This window comes from Ovis canadensis, chromosome 1, assembly GCF_042477335.2.
Source record: "Ovis canadensis isolate MfBH-ARS-UI-01 breed Bighorn chromosome 1, ARS-UI_OviCan_v2, whole genome shotgun sequence".
Lineage (NCBI taxonomy): Eukaryota > Metazoa > Chordata > Mammalia > Artiodactyla > Bovidae > Ovis > Ovis canadensis.
Window position 1 is genome coordinate 110,554,948 of NC_091245.1, and position 23,318 is coordinate 110,578,265.

Below are 23,318 nucleotides of genomic sequence, written 5' to 3' on the forward strand. Positions count from 1 at the left end.
GCATAGCAACCTAGAGCCTAAGCAGTGTAGACAGGGAAAGCACACACGCTGTGAGTAGGGGCAAACCCAGTGTGGCTGGGACACTGTGAGCACACACCAGTGTTATTTGTTTGCAGCATCCCTCCCTCCCCACAGCACAACTAAACAAGTGAGCTTAAAAAAGTGTCCACCACCACCCCCTTGCATGAGGGCAGAAGTTAGACACTGAAGAGACCAGCAAACAGAAGAAGCTAAAACAGAGGGAACCTCCTTGGAAGTGACAGGTGCAGTAGATTAAAACACTGCAGTTAGTACCGACTACATAAGAATAGGCCTATATCTTGAGAAATATAAGCTGGATCAAGGAACTCTCCGAAAATGAACTGACCCCACACTGCCCAAAACAACACCAGAGAAAGTCCTAGATATATTTTTACTATTTTTACCATCATTCTTTATTTTTTTAAGTCCTCTATTACTCCTTTAATTTTCATTTTTATAACCTACTATCACTTTGCAAAAAAAAAAAAAGAGAGAGAGAGAGAGAGCCTATTTTTTTAAAGCAAACTTCATATATATATGTTTTATAATTTTGCGACTTTTTTTCTTGAATATTGAATTTGTGAAAATCCAACCTCTACTCTAAATTTTTAATCTTTGCTTTTTTGTATTTTTTATCAAATTTGTACCTTTAAGAACTCAATATTTAGTACCCATTTTTACTTGGGAGTGAGATTACTGGCTTGACTGATCTCGCCCCCTTTGGACTCTCCTTTTACTCCACCAGGTCACCTCTATCTCTTCCCTCCCCCTTCTCTTCTCTACCCAGCTCTGTGAATCTCTTTGTGTGTTCCAGACAGTGGAGAACACTTAGGGAACTGATTACTGGCTGGATCTGTCTCTCTCCTTTTGATTCCCCCTGTTATCCTCTTGGCCACCTCTGTCTCCTTCCTCCCTCTTCTCTTCTCTGTACAACTGTGAACATCTCTGAGCATCCCAGACTGTGGAGTTCACATAAAGAAGTGATTAATGGCTAGCTTTCTCTCTCCTCTTTTGATTCCACCTCATCTCATCCTGGTCACCTCCATCTCCCTCCTCCCTCTTCTCTTCTTCATGTAACTTTGTGAACCTCTCTGGGTGTCCCTCACTGTGGAGAAACTTTCACCTTTAACCTATATATTTTATCAATGGTGCTGTATAGATGGAGAATACTTGAGGCTACTATAAAAATAAGACTGAAAACCAGAAGCCGGAGGCTTAAGTCCAAATTGGGAGAACACCAGAGAACTCCTGACTCCAGGGAACATTAATTGACAGGAGCTTATCAAATGCCTCCTTCAGTTCAGTTCAGTCACTCAGTTGTGTCCGATTCTTTGCGACCCCATGAATCGCAGCATGCCAGGCCTCCCTGTTCATCACCATCTCCCAGAGTTCACTCAGACTCACGTCCATCGAGTCTGTGATGCCATCTAGCCATCTCATCCTCGGTCGTCCCCTTCTCCTCCTGCCCAAATCCCTCCCAGCATCAGAGTCTTTTCCAATGAGTCAACACTTCGCATCAGGTGGACATAGTACTGGAGTCTAAGCTTCAGCATCATTCCTTCCAAAGAAATCCCAGGGCTGATCTCCTTCAGAATGGACTGGTTGGATCTCCTTACAGTCCAAGGGACTGTCAAGAGTCTCCTCCAACACCACAGTTCAAAAGCATCAATTCTTTGGCACTCAGCCTTCTTCACAGTCCAACTCTCACATCCATACATGACCACAGGAAAAACCATAGTCTTGACTAGACAGACGTTAGTCAGCAAAGTAATGTCTCTGCTTTTGAATATACTATCTAAGTTGGTCATAAGTTTTCTTGCAAGGAGTAAGTGTCTTTTAATTTCATGGCTGCAGTCACCATCTGTAGTGATTTTGGAGCCCCCAAAAATAAAGTCTGACACTGTTTCCACTGTTTCACCATCTATTTGCCATGAAGTGATGGGACCAGATGCCATGATCTTAGTTTTCTGAATGTTGAGCTTTAAGCCAACTTCTTCACTCTCCTCTTTCACTTTCATCAAGAGGCTTTTTAGTTCCTCTTCACTTTCTGCCAGAAGGGTGGTGTCATCTGCATATCTGAGGTTATTGATATTTCTCTGGCAATCTTGATTCCAGCTTGTGTTTCTTCCAGTCCAGCGTTTCTCATGATGTACTCTGCATAGAAGTGAAATAAGCAGGGAGGCAATATATAGCCTTGACGTACTCATTTTCCTATTTGGAACCAGTCTGTTGTTCCATGTCCAGTTCTAACTGCTGCTTCCTGACCAGCATACAGGTTTCTCAAGAGGCAGGTCAGGTGGTCTGGTATTCCCATCTCTTTCAGAATTTTCCAAGGTTTATTGTGATACATACAGTCAAAGGCTTTGGCATAGCCAATAAAGCAGAAATAGATGTTTTTCTGGAACTCTCTTGTTTTTCCATGATCAAGCGGATGTTGGCAATTTGATCTCTGGTTCCTCTGCCTTTTCTAAAACCAGCTTGAACATCAGGAAGTTCACAGTTCATGTATTGCTGAAGCCTGGCTTGGAGAATTTTGAGCATACTTTACTAGCATGTGGGATGAGTGCAATGTGCGGTAGTTTGAGCATTCTTTTGCATTGCCTTTCTTTGGAATTGGGATGAAAATGCCACCTTACCTACACTGAAACCAAGCACCACTCAAGAGCCAACAAGTTCCAGAGCAAGACATACCAGGCAAATCCTCCAGCAACACAGAAACATAGCCCTGAACTTCAACATACAGGTTGCACAAAGTCACTCCAACCCACTGACATCTCATAACTCATTGCTGGACACTATATTGCACTCCAGAGAGAAGAAATCCAGGTCCACCCACCAGAACAACACAAGCTTCCCTAACCAGGAAACCTTGATAAGCCACCTGTACAACCCCACCCGAGGAAACTCCACATTAAAGAGAATTCCACAAACTGCCAGAATACAGAAAGGCCACCCCAAACAGAGCAATATAAACAAGATGAAGAGACAGAGGAATACCCAGCAGGTAAAGGAACAGGATAAATACCCAACAAACCAAACAAAAGAGGAAGAGATATAGAATCTACCCGGTAAAGAATTCTGAATAATGATAGTGAAAATTATCCAAAATCTTGAAAACAAAATGGAATCACAGATAAATAGCCTGGAGACAAGGATTGAGAAGACGCTTGAAAAGTTTAACAAAGACCTAGAAGAAATGAAAAAGAGTCAATATATAATGAATAATGCATTAAATGATATCAAAAACACTGGAGGGAACAAATAGTAGAATAATGAAGGCAGAATATAGGATTAGTGAGGTAGAAGATAGAATGGTGGAAATAAATGAATCAGAGAGGAAACAAGAAAAACGAATTAAAAGAAATGAGGACAATCTCCGAGACCCCTGGGACAATGTTAGATGCCCCAACATTCAAATCATAGGAGTCCCAGAAGAAGAAGACAAAAAGAAAGACCATGAGAAAATACTTGGGGAGATAATAGTTGAAAACTTCCCTAAAATGGGGAAGGAAATAATCACCCAAGTCCAAGAAAACCAGAGAGTCCCAAATAGGGTAAACATAAGGCAAAACGCCCCAAGACACATATTAATCAAATTTTAAAAGATCAAACACACAGAACAAATATTAAAAGCAGCAAGGGAAAAACAACAAGTAACTCACAAGGGGATTCCATAAGGATAATAGCTGATCTTCCAATAGAAACTCTTCAAGACGGGAGGGAGTGGCAAGACATACTTAAAGTGATGAAAGAAAATAACCTACAGCCCAGATTACTGTACCCAGCAAAGGTCTCATTAAAATATGAAGGAGAAATCAAAAGCTTTACAGACAAGCAAAAGCTGAGAGAATTCAGCACCACCTAACCAGCTCTCCAACAAATGCTAAAGGATACTCTCTAGACAGGAAACTCAAAAAGGGTGTATAAACCCAAAACAATAAAGTAAGTGGCAATGGGATCATACTTATCAATAATCACCTTAAATGTAAATGGGTTGAATGCCCCAACCAAAAGACAAAGACTGGCTGAATGGATACAAAAACAAGACCCCTATATATGTTGTCTACAAGAGACCCACCTCAAAACAGGGGACACAGACTGAAAGTGAAGGGCTGGAAAAAGATAGTCCACACAAATAGAGACCAAAAGAAAGCAGGAGTAGCAATACTCATATCAGATAAAATAGACTTTAAAACAAAGGCTGTGAGAAGAGACAAAGAAGGCCACTACATAATGATCAAAGGATCAATCCAAGAAGAAGACATAACAATTATAAATATATATATGCACCCAACATAGGAGGACTGCAATATGTAAGACAAATGCTAACAAGTATGAAAGGGGAAATTAACAATAATACAATAATAGTGGGAGACTTTAACCCACTCATACCTATGGATAGATCAAGTAAACAGAAAATTAACAAGGAAACACAAACTTTAAATGATACAATAGACCAGTTAGACCAAATTGATATCTATAAGACATTTCACCCCAAAACAATGAATTTTACCTTTTTCTCAAGGCACACGGAACCTTCTCCAAGATAGATCACATCCTGGGTGACAAATCTAGCCTTGGTAAATTCAAAAAAATTGAAATAATTCCAAGCATCTTTTCTAACCACAATGCAGTAAGATTATATCTCAATTACAGGAGAAGAACTATTAAAAATTGCAACATATGGAGGCTGAAAAACACACTGCTGAATAACCATCAAATCACAGAAGAAATAAAAAAAGAAATTAAAATATGCATAGAAATGAATGAAAATGAAAATATAACCACCCAAAACCTATGGGATACTGTAATAGCAGTGCTAAGGGGAAAGTTCCTAGCAGTAGAGGCATACCTCAAGAAACAAGAAAAAAGTCAAATAAATAACCTAATTCTACAACTAAAGCAACTAGAAAAGGAAGAAATGAAGAATCCCAGGGTTAGCAGAAGGAAAGAAATCTTAAAAATTAGGGCAAAAATAAATGCAAAAGAAACAAAAGAGACCATAGCAAAAATCAACAAAACGAAAAGCTGGTTCTTTGAAAGGATAAATAAAATTGACAAAACATTAGCCACACTCATCAAGAAACAAAGGGAGAAAAATCAAATCAATAAAATTAGAAATGAAGTTGGAGAGATCACAACAGACAACGCAGAAATGCAAAGGATCATAAGAGACTACTATCAGCAATTATATGCCAAAAGAATGGACAACTTGGAAGAAATGGGCAAATTCTTAGAAAAGTACAACTTTCCAAAACTGAACCAGGTTGAAATAGAAAATCTTAACAGTCCCATCACAAGCACGGAAATTGTAACTGTAATCAGATCTTCCAGCAAACAAAAGCCCAGGTCCAGATGGCTTCACAGCTGAATTTTACCAAAAATTAAGAGAAGCACTAACACCTATCCTACTCAAACTCTTTCAGAAAATTGCAGAGGAAGGTAAACTTCTAAACTCATCCTATGAGGCCACCATCACCCTAATACCAAAATCTGACAGTTCAGTTCAGTTGCTCACTCGTGTCCGACTCTTTGCGACCCCATGAGTCACAGCACACCAGGTCTCCCTGTCCATCACCAACTCCTGGAGTTCACTCAGACTCATGTCCATTGAGTCCATGATGCCATCCAGATATCTCATCCTATGTTGTCCCCTTCTCCTCCTGCCCCCAAACCCTCCCAACATCAGAGTCTTTTCCAATGAGCCAACTCTTCGCATCAGGTGGACAAAGTACTGGAGTTTCAGCTTCAGCATCATTCCTTCCAAAGAAATCCCAGGGCCGATCTCCTTCAGAATGGACTGGTTGAATCTCCTTGCAGTCCAAGGGACTCTCAAGATTCTTCTCCAATACCACAGTTCAAAAGCATCAATTCTTCAGCGCTGAGCCTTCTTCACAGTCTAACTCTCACATCCATACATGACCACAGGAAAAACCATAGCCTTGACTAGATGGACTTTAGTCAGCAAAGTAATGACTCTGCTTTTGAATATACTATCTAGGTTGTTCATAACTTTTCTTCCAAGGAGTAAGGGTCTTTTAATTTCATGGCTGCAGTCACCATTTGCAGTGATTTTGGACCTCAAAAAAATGAAGTCTGACACTGTTTCCACTGTTTCCCCATCTATTTCCCATGAAGTGATGGGACCAGATGCCATGATCTTCATTTTCTGAATGTTGACCTTTAAGCCAACTTTTTCACTCTCCTGTTTCACTTTCATCAAGAGGCTTTTTAGTTCCTCTTCACTTTCTGCCAGAAGGGTGGTGTCATCTGCATATCTGAGGTTATTGACATTTCTCCCAGCAATCTTGATTCCAGCTTGTGTTTCTTCCAGTCCAGCATTTCTCATTATGTACTCTGCATAGAAGTTAAATAAGCAGGGTGAAAACATACAGCCTTGACATACTCCTTTTCCTATTTGGAACCAGCCAGTCTGTTTTTCCATGCCACAAAGAAAGAAAACTACAGGCCAATATCACTGATGAACACACATGCAAACATCCTCAACAAAATTCTGGCAATCAGAATCCAACAATACACTTAAAAGATCGTACACCATGACCAAGTGGGCTTTATCCCAGGGATGCAAGGATTCTTCAATATCCACAAATCAATCAATGTAATACAGCACATTAACAAATTGAAAAATAAAAGCCATATGACTATCTCAGTAGATGCAGAGAAAGCTTTTGACAAAATTCAACATCCATTTATGATAAAAACTCTCCAGAAAGAAGGAATAGAAGGAACATACCTCAGCTTAATAAAAGCTATATGTGACAAACCCACAGCAAACATTATCTTCAATGGTGAAAAATGGAAAGCATTTCCCCTAAAGTCAGGAACAAGACAAGGGTACCCACTTTCACCACTACTATTCAACATAATTTTGGAAGTTTTGACCACAGCAATCAGAGCAGAAAAAGAAATAAAAGGAATAGAAATTGGAAAACAAGAAGCAAAACTCTCATTGTTTGCAAATGACATGATCCTCTACAGAGAAAACCCTAAAGACTCCACGAGAAAATTTCTAAAGCTAATCAGTGAATATAGTAAAACTGCAGGATATAAAATCAACACACAGAAATCCCTTGCATTCCTATACACTAATAATGAGAAAATAAAAAGAGAAATTAAGGAAACAATTCCATTCACCATTGCAACGAATAGAATAAAATACTTAGGAATATATCTACCAAAAGAAACAAAAGACCTATATACATAAAATTATAAAACACTGGTGAAAGAAATCAAAGAGGACACTAATAGATGGAGAAATATACCATGCTCATGGATAAGAAGAATCAATATAGTGAAAATGAGTATACTACCGAAAGCAATCTACAGATTCAATGCAATCCCTATCAAGATACCAACAGTATTTTTCACAGAGCTAGAACAAATAATTTCACAATTTGTATCAGTTCAGTTCAGTTCAGTCGCTCAGTCATGTCCGACTCTTTACGACCCCATGAATCACAGCACGCCAGGCCTCCCTGTCCATCACCATCTCCCGGAGTTCACTCAGACTCATGTCCATCGAGTCCGTGATGCCATCCTGCCATCTCATCCTCGGTGGTCCCTTTCTCATCCTGCCCCCAATCCCTCCCAGCATCAGAGTCTTTTCCAATGAGCCAACTCTTCGCATCAGGTGGACAAAGTACTGGAGTTTCAACTTTAGCATCATTCCTTCCAAAGAAATCCCAGGGCTGATCTCCTTCAGAATACACTGGTTGGATCTCCTTGCAGTCCAAGGGACTCTCAAGAGTCTTCTCCAACACCACAGTTCAAAAGCATCAATTCTTCGGTGCTCAGCCTTCTTCACAACCCAACTCTTACATCCATACATGACCACAGGAAAAACCATAGCCTTGACTAGACAGACGTTAGTCAGCAAAGTAATGTCTCTGCTTTTGAATATACTATCTAAGTTGGTCATAACTTATCTTGCAAGGAGGAAGCGTCTTTTAATTTCATGGCTGCAGTCACCATCTGTAGTGATTTTGGAGCCCCCCAAAATAAAGTCTTACACTGTTTCCACTGTTTCCCCATCTGTTACCCATGAAATGATTGGACCAAATGCCATGATCTTCATTCTCTGAATGTTGAACTTTAAGCCACCTTTTTCGCTCTCCTCTTTCACTTTCATCAAGAGGCTTTTTAGCTCCTCTTCACTTTCGGCCATAAGGGTGGTGTCATCTGCATATCTGAGGTTATTGACATTTCTCCCAGCAATCTTGATTCCAGCTTGTGTTTCTTCCAGTCCAGCGTTTCTCATGATGTACTCTGCATAGAAGTTAAATAAGCAGGGCGACAATATACAGCCTTGATGTACTCCTTTTCCTATTTGAAACCAGTCTGTTGTTCCATGTCCAGTTCTAACTGTTGCTTCCTGACCTGCATACAGGTTTCTCAAGAGGCAGATTAGGTAGTCTGGTATTCCCATCTCTTTCAGAATTTTCCACAGTTTATTGTGATCCATATAGTCAAAGGCTTTGGCATAGTCAATAAAGCAGTAAATAATGTTTTTCTGGAACTCTCTTGCTTTTTCCATGATCCAGCGGATGTTGGCAATTTAATCTCTGGTTCCTCTGCCTTTCCTAAAACCAGCCTGAACATTAGGAAGTTCACGGTTCACGTATTGCTGAAGCCTGGCTTGGAGAATTTTGAGCATTACTTTACTAGCATGTGAGATGAGTGCAGTTGTGTGGTAGTTTGAGCATTCTTTGGCGTTGCCTTTCTTTGGGATTGGAATGAAACCTGACCTTTTCCAGTCCTGTGGCCACTGCTGGGTTTTCCAAATTTGCTGACATATTGAGTGCAGCACTTTCACAGCAACATCTTTCAGGATTTGAAATGGCTCAACTGGAATTCCATCACCTCCACTAGCTTTGTAGTGATGCTTTCTAAGGTCCACTTGACTTCACATTCCAAGATGTCTGGCTCTAGATTAGTGATAACATCATCATGATTATCTGGGTTGTGAAGATCTTTTTTGTACAGTTCTTCTGTGTATTCTTGCCACCTCTTCTTAATATCTTCTGCTTCTGTTAGGTCCAGACCATTTCTGTCCTTTATCGAGCCCATATTTGCATGAAATGTTCCTTTGGTATCTCTAATTTTCTTAAAGAGGTCTCTAGTCTTTCCCATTCTGTTCTTTTCCTCTATTTCTTTGCATTGATTGCTGAAGAATTGTTTCTTATCTCTTCTTGCTATTCTTTGGAACTCTGCATTCAGATGCTTGTATCTTTCATTTTTTCCTTTGTTTTTCGGCTCTCTTCTTTTCAGCTGTTTGTAAGGCCTCCCCAGACAGCCATTTTTCTTTTTTGCATTTCTTTTCCATGGGGACGGTCTTGATCCTTGTCTCCTGTACAATGTCATGAACCTCATTTCATAGTTCATCAGGCACTCTATCTATCAGCTCTAGGCCCTTAAATCTATTTCTCACTTCCACTGTATAATCATAAGGGATTTGATTTAGGTCATACCTGAATGGTCTAGCAGTTTTCCCTACTTTCTTCAATTTGAGTCTGAATTTGGTAATAAGGAGTTCATGATCTGAGCCACTAAGCGCAGGTGGCTGCGAGCTGGTGCACTAAGCATGGCCGAGAGGAGCTACCCCACAATTTGTATGGAAATACAAAAAACCTCGGATAGCCAAAGCAATTTTGAGAAAGAAGAATGGAACTAGAGGAATCAACCTGCCTGACTTTGGGCTCTACTACAAAGCCACAGTCATTAAGACAGTATGGTACAGCACAAAGACAGAAATATTGATCTGTGGAAAAAAATAGAAAGCCCAGAGATAAATCCATTTGGAGCACGGGCAGCTGTGACTGGTGTACTAAGCACAGCCGAGAGGAGATACCCCATGTCCGAGGTCAGGGGCAGAAGCCAGGAGGACGCCATGCCAAAAGGGCGGCAGCCAAGAGAACTTACCCCACTTCCGAGGTCAGGGGCAGTGGCCGAGAGTGCCAGCCTGAGATGGCACAGGAACAGCCGAGAGGAGCAACCCAGAATCCAAGGTCGGGGCGGCAGCCAGGAGTAGCAACCCATGCCCAAGGAGTGGTCGCTGCACTGGAACAGGAGGGCCTAGAGGAGCCATCCCAAGTTGAAAGTCAGGAAGGGCAGTGGTGAGGAGATACCCTTTGTAGAAGGTAAGGAGCAGCAGCTGTGCTTTGCTGGAGCAGCAGTGAAGAAATACCCCACGCCCAAGATAAGAGAAACCCAAGTAAGATGGTAGGTCTTGCCAGAGGGCATCAGAGGGCAGACACACTGTAACCATACTCACAGAAAACTAGTCAATCTAATCACACTAGGACCACAGCCTTGTCTAGCTCAATGAAACTAAGCCATGCCCTGTGGGGCCACCCAAGATGGGCAGGTCATGGTGAAGAGTCTGACAGAATGTGGTCCACTGGAGAAGGGAATGCAAACCACTTCAGCATTCTTGCCTTGAGAACCCCATGAACAGTATGGAAAGTCAAAATGATAGGATACAGAAAGAGGAACTCCCCAGGTCAGTAGGTGCTCAACATGCTACAGGAGATCAGTGGAGAAATAACTCCAGAAAGAATGAAGGGATGGAGCTGTGGATGTGACTGGTGACAGAAACAAGGTCCGATGCTGTAATGAGCAATATTGCATAGGAACCTGGAATGTCAGGTCCATGAATCAAAGCAAATTGGAAGTGGTCAAACAAGAGATGGCAAGAGTGAACGTCGACTTTCTAGGAAACAGCAAATTAAAATGGACTGGAATGGGTGAATTTAACTCAGATAACCATTATATCTACTACTGTGGGCAGGAATCCCTCAGAAGAAATGGAATAGCCATCATGGCCAACAAAAGCGTCTGAAATGCAGTACTTGGATGCAATATCAAAAACAACGAAATGATTTCTGTTTCCAAGGCAAACTATTCAATATCATGGTAATCCAAGTCTATGCCCCAACCAGTAATGCTGAAGAAGCTGAAGTTGAATGGTTCTATGAAGACCTACAAGACCTTTTAGAACTAACACCCCAAAAAGATGCCTTTTTCATTATAGGGGACTGGACTGCAAAAGTAGGAAGTCAAGAAACATGTGGAATAGTAGGCAAATTTGGCCTTGGAATGTGGAATGAAGTAGGGCAAAGACTAGAAGAGTTTTGCTAAGAAAATGCGCTGGTCATAGCAAACACCCTCTTCCAACGATACAAGAGAAGACACTACACATGGACATCACCAGATGGTCAACACCGAAATCAGATTGATTACATTCTCTGCAGTCAAAGATGGAAATGCTCTATACAGTCAACAAAAACAAGACCAGGAGCTGACTGTGGCTCAGATCATGAATTCCATATTACCAAATTCAGACTGAAATTGGAAAAAGTAGGGAAAACTGCTAGATCATTCAGGTATGACCTAAATCAAATCCCTTATAATTATACAGTGGAAGTGAGAAATAGATTTAAGGGCCTAGAGCTGATAGATAGAGTACCTGATGAACTATGGAATGAGGTTCATGACATTGCACAGGAGACAGGGATCAAGAGCATCCCTATGGAAGAGAAATGCAAAAACTCAAAGTAACTATTTGGGGAGGCCTTACAAATAGCTGTGAAAAGAAGAGAGGCAAAAAACAAAGGAGGAAATGAAAGATATAACCATTTGAATGCAGAGTTCCAGAGAATTGCAAGAAGAAATAAGAAAGCCTTCCTCAGTGATCAATGCAAAGAAACAGAGGAAAAGAACAGAATGGGAAATACTAGAGATCTCTTCAAGAAATTAGAGATACCAAGGGAATATTTCATGCAAAGATGGGCTCAATAAAGGACAGAAATGTTCTGGACCTAACAGAAGCAGAAGATATTAAGAAGAGGTGGCAAGAATACACAGAAGAACTGTACAAAAAAGATGTTCATGACTCGGATAATCACAATGGTGTGATCACTCACCTAGAGCCAGACATCCTGGAATGTGAAGTCAAGTGGGCCTTAGAAAGCATCACTATGAACAAAGCTAGTGGAGGTGATGGAATTCAAGTTGAGCTATTTCAAATCCTGAAAGATGTTGCTGTGAAAGTGCTGCACTCAATATGTCAGCAAATTTGGAAAACTCAGCAGTGGCCACAGGACTGGAAAAGGTCAGGTTTCATTCCAATCCCAAAGAAAGGCAACGCCAAAGAATGCTCAAACTACCACACAACTGCACTCATCTCACATGCTAGTAAAGTAATGCTCAAAATTCTCCAAGCCAGGCTTCAGCAATACGTGAGCCGTGGACTTCCTGATGTTCAGGCTGGTTTTAGAGAAGGAAGAGGAACCAGAGATCAAACTGTCAACATCTGCTGGATCATGGAAAAAGCAAGAGAGTTCCAGAAAAACATCTATTTCTGCTTTATTGACTATGCCAAAGCCTTTGACTGTGTGGATCACAAAAAACCTTGGAAAATTCTGAAAGAGATGGGAATATCAGACCACCTGACCTGCCTCTTGAGAAACCTGTATGCAGGTCAGGAATCAACAGTTAGAACTGAACATGGAACAACAGACTGGTTCCAAATAGGAAAAGGACTACATCAAGGCTGTATATTGTCACCCTGCTGATTTAACTTGTATGCAGAGTACATCATGAGAAACGCTGGACTGGAAAAAACACAAGCTGGAATCAAGATTGCCAGAGAAATATCAATAACCTCAGATATGCAGATGACACCACCCTTATGGCAGAAAGTGAAGAGGAGCTAAAAAGCCTCTTGATGAAAGTGAAAGTGGAGAGTGAAAAAGTTGGCTTAAAGCTCAACATTCAGAAAATGAAGATCATTGCATCTGGCCCCATCACTTCACGGGATATAGATGGGTAAACAGAGGAAGCAGTGTCAGACTTCATTTTTTGGGACTCCAAAATCACTACAGATGGTGACTGCAGCCATGAAATTAAAAGATGCTTACTCCTTGGAAGAAAAGTTATGACCAACCTAAATAGCATATTCAAAAGCAGAGACAGTACTTTGCCGACTATGGTCCGTCTAGTCAAGGCTATGGTTTTTCCTGTGGTCATGTATGAATGTGAGAGTTGGACTATGAAGATGGCTGAGGGCCAAAGAATTGATACTTTTGAACTATGGTGTTGGAGAAGACTCTTGAAAGTCCCTTGGACTACAAGAAGATCTAACCAATCCTTTCTGAAGATCAGCCCTGGGATTTCTTTGGAAGGAATGATGCTGAAGCTGAAACTCCAGTACTTCAGCCACCTCATGAGAAGAGTTGACTCCCTGGAAAAGACTCTGATGCTGGGAGGGATTGGGGGCAGGAGGAGAAGGGGACGACTGAGGATGAGATGGCTGGATGGCTTCACAGACTCGATGGACGAGAGTCTGAGTGAACTCCAGGAGATGGTGATGGACAGGGAGGCCTGGCATGCTGCAATTCATGGGATCTCAAAGAGTCGGATATGACTGAGCAACTGAACTGAACTGATGGACACCTTATCTTTGACAAAGGAGGCAAGAATATACAACGGAGAAAAGACAATCTCTTTAAAAGTGGTGCTAGGAACGCTGGTCAAACACTTGTAAAAGAATGAAACTAGAACACTTTTCTAACACCATACACAAAAATAAACTAGAAATGGATTAAGATCTAAATCTAAGACCTAAACTATAAAACTATAAAACTCCTAGTTTTAGGCAAAACACTCTCCGACATAAATCACAGCAGGATCCTCTATGACCCAACTCCCAGAATATTGGAAATAAAATCAAAATAAACAAATGGGACCTCTTAAAATTAAAAGCTTCTACCCAAAGCAATTTACAAATTCAATGCAATCCCAATTAGCTACCAGCCACATTTTTCACAGAACTAGAACAAATAATTTCAAGATTTGTATGGAAATACAAAAAACCTCGAATAGCCAAAGCAATCTTGAGAAAGAAGAATGGAACTGGAGGAATCAACTTGCCTGACTTCAGGCTCTACTACAAAGCCACAGTCATCAAGACAGTATGGTACTGGCACACAGACAGACATATAGATCAATGGAACAAAATAGAAAGCCCAGAGATAAATCCACACACATATGGACACCTTATCTTTGACAAAGGAGGCAAGAATATACAATGGAGTAAAGACAATCTCTTTAACAAGTGGTGCTGGGAAAACTGGTCAACCACTTGTAAAAGAATGAAACTAGATCACTTTCTAACACCGCACACAAAAATAAACTCAAAATGGATTATAAGATCTAAATGTAAGATCAGAAACTATAAAACTCCTAGAGGAGAACATAGGCAAAACACTCTCAGACATAAATCACAGCAGGATCCTCTATGATCCACCTCCCAGAATTCTGGAAATAAAAGCAAAAATAAACAAATGGGATCTAATTAAAATTAAAAGCTTCTGCACAACAAAGGAAAATATAAGCAAGGTGAAAAGACAGCCTTCGGAATGGGAGAAAATAATAGCAAATGAAGCAACTGACAAACAACTCAACTCAAAAATAACCAAGCAACTTATGCAGCTCCATTTCAGAAAAATAAACGACCCAATCAAAAAATGGGCCAAAGAACTAAATAGACATTTCTCCAAAGAAGACATACGAATGGCTAACAAACACATGAAAAGATGCTCAACATCACTCATTATTAGAGAAATGCAAATCAAAACCACAATGAGGTACCACTTCACACCAGTCAGAATGTCTGTGATCCAAAAATCTGCAAGCAATAAATGCTGGAGAGGGTGTGGAGAAAAGGGAACCCTCCTACACTGTTGGTGGGAATGCAAACTAGTACAGCCACTATGGAGAACAGTGTGGAGATTCCTTAAAACCTGGAAAGAGAACTGCCTTATGATGCAGTAATCCCAGTGCTGGGCATACACACCGAGGAAACCAGAATTGAAAGGGAGACGTGTACCCCAATGTTCATCGCAGCACTGTTTATAATAGCCAGGAAATGGAAGCAATCGAGATGTCCATCAGCAGGTGAATGGATAAGAAAGCAGTGGTACATATACACAATGGAGTATTACTCAGCCATTAAAAAGAATACATTTGAATCCGTTCTAATGAGGTGGATGAAATTGGAGCCTATTATACAGTGAATTAAGCCAGAAAGAAAAACACCAATACAGTATACTAACACATATATATGGACTTTAGAAAGATGGTAATGATAATCCTGTATTCGAGACAGCAAAAGAGACACAGATGTATAAAACAGTATTTTGGACTCTGTGGGAGAGGGAGAGGGTGGGACGATTTGGGGGAATGGCACTGAAACATGTATCATATCATATAAGAAACGAATTGCCAGTCCAGGTTCAATGCATGATACTGGATGCTTGGGGCTGGTGCACTGGGATGACCCGGAGGGATGGTACGGGGAGTGAGGAGGGAAGGGGTTTCAGGGTGGGGAACATGCGTATGCCCGTGGTGGATTCATGTTGATGCGTGGCAGAACCAATACAATATTGTAAAGTAAAAAAAAAAAAAAAAAGTAAAATAAATAAATAAGACCAGTGCTCTTCCTATTACGACACAGAGGTGATTGGAGTAGTATGTGTTTGTGTGAATCAACCATCTCTTTTTTAACGCAATTATCCGTGCCCATTCTTATCTCCCAGCCATCTGTTTTGGGGATGGGTTGGAACTCCTTTGATTTTACAAAGATATCGAACCGCATATAAATAGAACCTACTACAATGTGATGAAAATATGTTCTGGTTCTTTTAATACTGAAAACAATTAACAGAAATTAAACTGCTTTCAGAAAATAAAAAATACAATCAAAGAAGCTACAGAAACTAAAAGGAATAAGGTGTCTCAGGAGCAGGGTCATTCTCTGTACTCTTCAGTAAATAGCACATACACAGCCATGGGCTTTCCTCCACCTCCCCAGACTTCATCATCAACTCCATCCTCTACTCACCTACCTGAGAGACACATTTCCTGTTTCTCTTTTCTGAGTGGTTTTTTTTTTTTTTTTTCACATCAGTAACAGGTGCATTTCACAGTGAATATTGTTAGTTTTACATAACTATTGTTATTGATCTACTTGCTTTGGCAAGGGCGTTTCCTTTGTTCTGATGAATAGATCACATTGATGAGAAGCCATACCCTGGGAAAGTCCACAGTCATCTATAAGTGATCATCATGTGTAATATCCCAGGTCAGACCATTCTAAGAATTTCTGGTCTGTAGAGGTAGATAGCTTGACTCCATCTTTCATGAACATATGACAGCACCCTACTATGCCTACCGCTTTGCCAATTACAGATTGGGCAGCTTTTCCATTCTGAAAGTATTCTGCTGTAACTCAGTAATATCAGATCTCTGTGGAGAAAGGAGGTTAGAAGTGAGCAAACCTGTCCTCTGTTTTTCTGTTAACATCCAAGACACAGAAATACTGTGAATATACCAAAGGGGACATGATTCTAATCAGATATCCTTTATTTGAGCCAATTTAGAATAGGGAATTCTGAGTCACTACATGTCATGCTCACTACTTGTGACAGACTTTATTTCTTGGAAAGAGGCAATATTTAGAATCTTCAAAATGACCCCAGGTACTCTAGTGATACATGAATTTTGTTGTGTTTTTTTTTTTATGTTTGTAGCTTCTGGTAGGCACCGTTCTCTATTTTCAATGCTATCTTAGTTCTTTTTCATTCTTTTTATTTTGGTTAGTCATTTATGTGAGACAAGGACATATTTGGATTTATTATCATATTTTAATCTATGTCTCAAATCTTTCATGACAATATTTGCTTCCTCCATGGCTCTGTTGCTCTCGCTGAGGATCATGCTTTAATTCAGCAAGAAGCTATTCTGAATAGCTTAAAATTGGACATTCTAGCTTTCATTCCTGTTGCCTGCAACCTTACACATGTGCTACCTAAGTTTTACCAGTTCATGTCCATTTCCTTTCTGTTAAGCACTTCCTCTCTATCCTGACTCCAGCTTTAAATATCTATGAAGGTTGTGCGATCCAGGGTTGCAACTGAGGTTTCACTCAGAGAAAGTGACTTTATGTAACTGCTCAAACTTGTAAGTTTATTTTTCTGTTTTTGTCCAACACAGAACCAGAAAACACAGGGCCAGTGTAAGATAACTGCCAGGAGAGATGTTCTTCAAAAGGGTCCAAAGACAGTGATGGCACTAAAAGCAACAGAGCCATTTGAATATGAGTCTCCGGAAGAGGAGAAAAGCGCAATATTTCATGCCACAGTGGTTACTGCACGTCAGTTTTTCCAACTGAAGGTTTTTAACAACCTTAAAAAGAAATTCATAAAGCAGAAAGTCATTACCAAATCTGATTACCGTGAATACAAAGAAATCCTGGAGATAAACAAAGCATCATCTGTGTCTGAAGTTGGTCTTGATCAAAAGTTTGAAGTTCCAAACATCATCATCAAAATAGCAAATGAAATTTCCAAGATCAGATAGTCTTCTCAAACAAGCATCGGGAATATTTGTGTATGGATTGTTTGTGTTACATCAGGTAATTTCTTAAAATTGCTTTTAATTTTCTCCATCAGTGCCTGAAATTGGATGTCTTGCCAAGCTATTCTTACTGACGGAATATAGGAACTCAGTTCCCGGTTCTGTCTCTTAACTAGAGATAGATGGTCAAGTCTACCACCCAACAAGAAATGAGATTGGGTCACCTATTAGCATTCTTCTACCTAAGATAGCTGCAAGCAAGTCCTTGAAAAGATTCACCAAGAAACCTTGTCATTTCTCCAGTTATGATTACTTAGTCTCAGACACCATGAACAAGGACAGTGCAGGGTTTAAATCAATATGCACATTCTAATAATTTAATCTCTGAATTCTACCATAAATTCATCACTTTCTTTTTTACTTTGAAGAACAGATTGCCTTACTCAGATTAAATTCTGGTTGTGACCTACATCCAGAGCAGTAAACAGATTGGCTTGTACTCTCCTGAATGCACATACATTCAACAGTTAGGCAAATGTATAACAATTCAATGCTGTCTCTTCTACCTTATTCATTTATTTAACCAGTAATTCAGGAACAGCTAATTAAAAAATATTGTATTGCATGATATTTGGAAAATCTGGTAATCTAATGATTTTATTTAAGAAAAAAAAAGGCAGAGAACATTTTACTGACATGTCAATTTCCAAATTTGGGGTACTAGATAGCATGATACCTTAAATCCCCCTAAAGCTTACAAATGTCTATGAACTCACCTTTATATTTTATATAATTGACTGTTCATAAATCTGTATATGTATCTTCTCAGGTAGCCCCATAACTTATCTCCATCACTTTTTTACTCTATCTTTAAGAGATCATGCTTATAAATGCAATTATAGAATTGATGAGTAATAGCTTACATCAGAGAGAAGGCAATGGCAACCTACTCCAGTACTCTTGCCTGGAAAATCCCATGGATGGCAGAGCTTGGTAGGCTGCAGTCCATGGGGTCGCTAAGAGCTGGACATGACTGAGAGAATTCACTTTCACTTTTCACCTTCATGCATTGGAGAAGGAAATGACAACCCACTTCAGTGTTCTTGCCTGGAGAAGCCCAGGGACGGGGAAGCCTGGTGGGCTGCCGTCTATGGGGTTGCACAGAGTTGGACACGACTGAAGTGATGCAGCAGCAGCAACACCTTACATCAGTGAGACACACGGAGTGTGAACTGTGGGGCCTACATCAATGGGAATAAGATATTGGAGAAAGCAGATTTTCTCTATTGAATAAATGGAGAAGTTAGAGAAAAAACTAGTGAATTGTCAGAAACTTCCCTGCTTCTGATAGGTTTTTATAACCTATTAAATGAAAAGTTATAATCAACATCCATTCATTTCTGCCTGTGTATGTGTGTTAGCCATTCAGTCGTTTCTAACTGTTTTCAACCCCATGGACTGTAGCCTGCCAAGCCCCTCTGTCTATGGAATCCTCTAGGCAGGAATACTGGAGTGGGTTGCCATTTCTTTCTTCATCATTTCCTGTGCCTAAGAGGAGCCAAAATGTACATCAGGGATTTCTGATCCCCATGATTCCATTTGTTTTAAGTAAATAAAACTGCCCTTGAGGAAGAAGCAGTAGAAAATAGGAAGAAAACTCACCATCATAGAATTGCTACATAGAAAACATCTAGAACATGAAAGGCTAAAATTAAAAAATCATGATAATAAAAGGAAAGTTCTCAGAAAAGACCTTGCCAAAACCACGCGTATATCTGTGCCTGTAATTGCTTTTTTATATCTTGTTTTCACTGTGTCACAAGGATCTTTGTCATACATGTGGAGGTTACTATATTTTCAGACCTGAATGTTAAATTTTTGTTTCAGAAAAAAGTAAATAGGAAGAACACAATCTATGAAATACAGGCTAGTATAGGAAAGATGAATGTTGTGGGAAATGGAAAATGGTACAATATCAATTGTAAGGAAGGAGATAAACTCTTCTGCTTTCAACTGAGAACAATTGACCAGAAGCTGAAACTCACAAGTGGTAAATTTCTTTTTTAAAGGTCTTCATTTTCCAAAAGTACTGGATATGTTCTGTTTATTGCAGAAGTGAGCTGCTTGATTTGTGTACTGTGAGTCATACAGGATGGGGCACACAAAGCCTCATAAACATTGGGGTCTACCCTCTGAATGTGATTTTCAGAGGGCAAGGCCCTAACCAAAGCCAGCCTAAGGTGAAGCAAATTGGTTCCACAGCTCATGTTTAGATGTATAAGCCCTATGTCCTGGGGCAAGGTTTATTCGGTCCACACATAGAGTCATTTTCTGCAACTATATCACCCAGAAGAGGAACACTTGTGTAATTGGTTTCTCCAGAGAACACAGCGTTGATGATTGATGGTAAAGTATCTGCCTGCAATGTGGGAGACCTGAGTTCAATCCCTGGATTGGGAAAATCCCCTGAAGAAGGGAACGGCTACCCACTCCAGTATTCTGGCCTGGAGAATTCCAGGGGAAGAGGAGTTTAGCAGTCTATAGTCCATGGGGTTGCAAAGAATTGGACATAACTGAGTGAACTTCACTTTCACTAATATTTGCAAGAAGATTCCCTAACTAGTGTAGAATATCTAGTTCCACTTTGATTGGTAAGTACTCTCATTATTAGTTTTCCAACCATATCTAATTATTCTCACATTTTAAATGTGTGGATTCCAGATGCCACATAGAAAAATGTAATGAGAAAACAATAATGAATAGTGAATTAAATCTATTATAAGTTTCAGCAATATCACCTAAAAAACTGAATATTGAACTTCTCTGGTGGTCCAGTGATTAAGAATCTGCCTACCAATACAGGGGACAAGGGTTTGATCCCTAGCCCGGAACCACTCCACATGTCACGGGGCAACAAACCCCTTTTGCCATAACTACTGGAGCCTATGCATTGCAACTACTAAGCCCACAAGCTGCTGCTACTGAAGTCTGTGTGCCCTAGGATCTGAGCACCACAAAAAAAGAAGCCACCGCAGTGAAAAGCCTGCACACTGTAACCAGAGAATAGCTCCCACTGGCTGCTACTACAGAAAACCTACATGCAGCAACAAAGACCCAGTGCAGCCAGAAATAAATGAATATTGAAAAATGATTATTTAAAATATCACTATCAACTTCTGTTTCTGGTGATTTCAGAGTAGCCTATCACCATAATCAAAAATGTTGTTGTTCAGTCATTAAGTCATGCCAGACTCTTTGCAACCCCATGGAGTGTAGACCCCAGGCTCCCCTTTCCATGTGATTTTCTGGGCAAGAATATGGGCATGGGTTGCCATTTCTTTCTCCAGGAATTTACCTGACCCAGGGATCAAATGCTCCTGCATTGGCAGGAGGATTCTTTACCACTGAGCCACTGGGAAGCCTATCAGCAACAACATTATTCAATAAAATAACATGAAGTGAGACTTTTCAGGCATTGAATAACAGATAGCACAAGGAAAAGATCCTTGAGAGAAGGAAAACTCAAAGCATAAACTTTTTAATTGCACAAGATCTCTGCCTTGGAGGATTTCCTGAGAGCAGGCCAGTGAGCAGTTGTCAAAATGGAGCATGACAATCACACCAGGCCAAAGGGTCAGTGTTAGTTTTCATGGTACCTAAGTATCTGGAGAGAAGGAAGTTATACCGAGGGCTCATTGACTGAGTCATGGATTTCCCATAAAGAGGGTGAGATAAAATGAAGCCCACCACAGAGAAGCACCTAGGGGTTTAAGAACAGAACAGAAGTACAGGAAAGCAAATAGTACAGGCCACATTGAATGTTACCAAAATAGAGATACATATTTAGCATCTGGGCATCAAACTAACAAAAGGAAGAGGTTGTTAATTGGGAGTAAACTTTACACAATAGACTAATAACTACTCTAGAACCATCTTGAAAAAGATTAAAATCAAGTCTCAACTTACTTTAGGAAAAAGATAATCTGAGTTGATTTTTTCCAGTTTTGCTGAGATACAATTGACATATACCATTGTCTTATATGTCTGTTATGTATAACAGGATGATTTGATACCACGGTATTTTCAAAAATGATCACTACAATAAGATCAGTTACTATTTTAATCATATCATATAATTACATTTTTTGGTGATAATATTTAACATACATGCTCTCACAAACTTTCAAGCATATAATACAGTTTTGTTAACTGTAGTCACCATGCAGTACATCAGATCTCCAGAACTTATTCGTCAAATACACGGAAAGTTGTATTCTTTAACCAACAGTTCTCCACTTTCCCCAAACCTCTATCTCTGGCAACTACCAGTCTACCCTGCGTTTCTCTGGGTTTGGTTATTTTCGATTCCACTTTCAAGTGAAATCATACAGTGTTTGTCTTTCTCTGATTTATCTCACCAAGTGTAATCCCCTCAAAGTCCATCCACCTTTTCACAAATGGCAGGTTTTTCTGCTTTCTTATTTCATGAGTGAATAATCTTTCTGTGTGTGTGTGTGTGTGTGTGTGTGTGTGTGTGTGTGTGTATGTACATGCCCATACATGGATGGGCAATTGCATTGCTTCAACCTCTTTGGCTACAGGGAATAATAATACAATGAAAATGAGAGTGCAAATATATTTTTGAGACAGTGATTTCACTTCCTTCATATATACACCCAGAAGTAGGATTGCTGGATCATACTGTAGTTTTGCTTTTTTAAAAAAATTTTATTTTTTATTGAAGTATAATTGCTTTATATAATTTTGTTGTTTTCTGTCAAACCTCAACATGAATCAGCAATAGGTATACATATATCCCCTCCCTTTAGAACCTCCCTCCCATCTCCCTCTCCATACCACTCCTCTAGATTGATGAAGAGTCCCTGCTTGAGTTTCCTGAGCCATACAGCAAATTCCCATTTGCTATCTATTTTACATATAGTAATGTAAGTTTCCATGTTAGTCTTTCCATGCATCAAATCTTCTCTTCCCCATGTCCATAAGTCTATTTCTCCATCGTTGCCTTGTAAATAAATTCCTCAGTACCATTTTTCTAGATTCCATATATATGTGTTAGAATACAATATTTATCTTACTGACTTACTTCACTCTGTATGACAGGTTCTAACTTCATCCACCTCATTAGAACTGACTCAAATGTGTTCCTTTTAATGGCTGAGTAATACTCCATTGTGTATATGTACCACAAATTCTTTATCCATTCATCTGTCGATGGAAATCTAGGTTTTTCATATTCTAGCTATTATAAACAGTGCTGCAATGAAAAATGGGATGCATGTGTCTTTTTCAATTTTGGATTCTTCAGGGTATATCCATAGGAGTCGGAGTACAAGGTTATATGGTGGATATATTCCTAATTTTTTAAAGGAATCTCCATCTTCCATAGTGGCTCTATCAATTTACATTCGCACCAACAGGTGCATGACCATACGCTTCTCTCCACACTGTCTCCAGCATTCATTGTTTGTAGACATTTGGATGATGGCCATTCTGACTGGTTTGAGGTGATATCTCATTGTAGTTTTGATTTGCATCTCTCTAATAATGAGCACACAGTAATCCAAGTCTATGCCCCAACCAATAACGCTGAAGAAGGTGAAGTTAAACGGTTCTATGAAGACCTACGAGACCTTTTAGAACTAACACCCAAAAAAGATATTTTGTCATTATAGGGAAGTGGAAAGAAAAAGTAGGAAGTCAAGAAACACCTGGGGTAACAGGCAAATTTGGCCTTGGAATATGGAATGAAGCAGGACAAAGGCTAATAGAGTTTTGCCAAGAGAACGGACTGGTCATAGCAAACACCCTCTTCCAACAACAAAAGAGAAGACTCTACACAT

General features: G+C 39.9%; 1 protein-coding gene across 1 annotated transcript; it reads left to right on the forward strand.

The window, feature by feature from the left end:
- The first annotated feature begins 16,249 nt into the window (after positions 1 to 16,249).
- On the forward strand, positions 16,250 to 19,524 carry MNDA (myeloid cell nuclear differentiation antigen). Its single transcript, XM_069585796.1, is given in 4 exon segments — positions 16,250 to 16,315; positions 17,095 to 17,439; positions 17,441 to 17,515; positions 19,345 to 19,524. Coding segments are annotated over 4 exon segments (666 nt in total).
- The last annotated feature ends 3,794 nt before the right edge of the window (positions 19,525 to 23,318 follow it).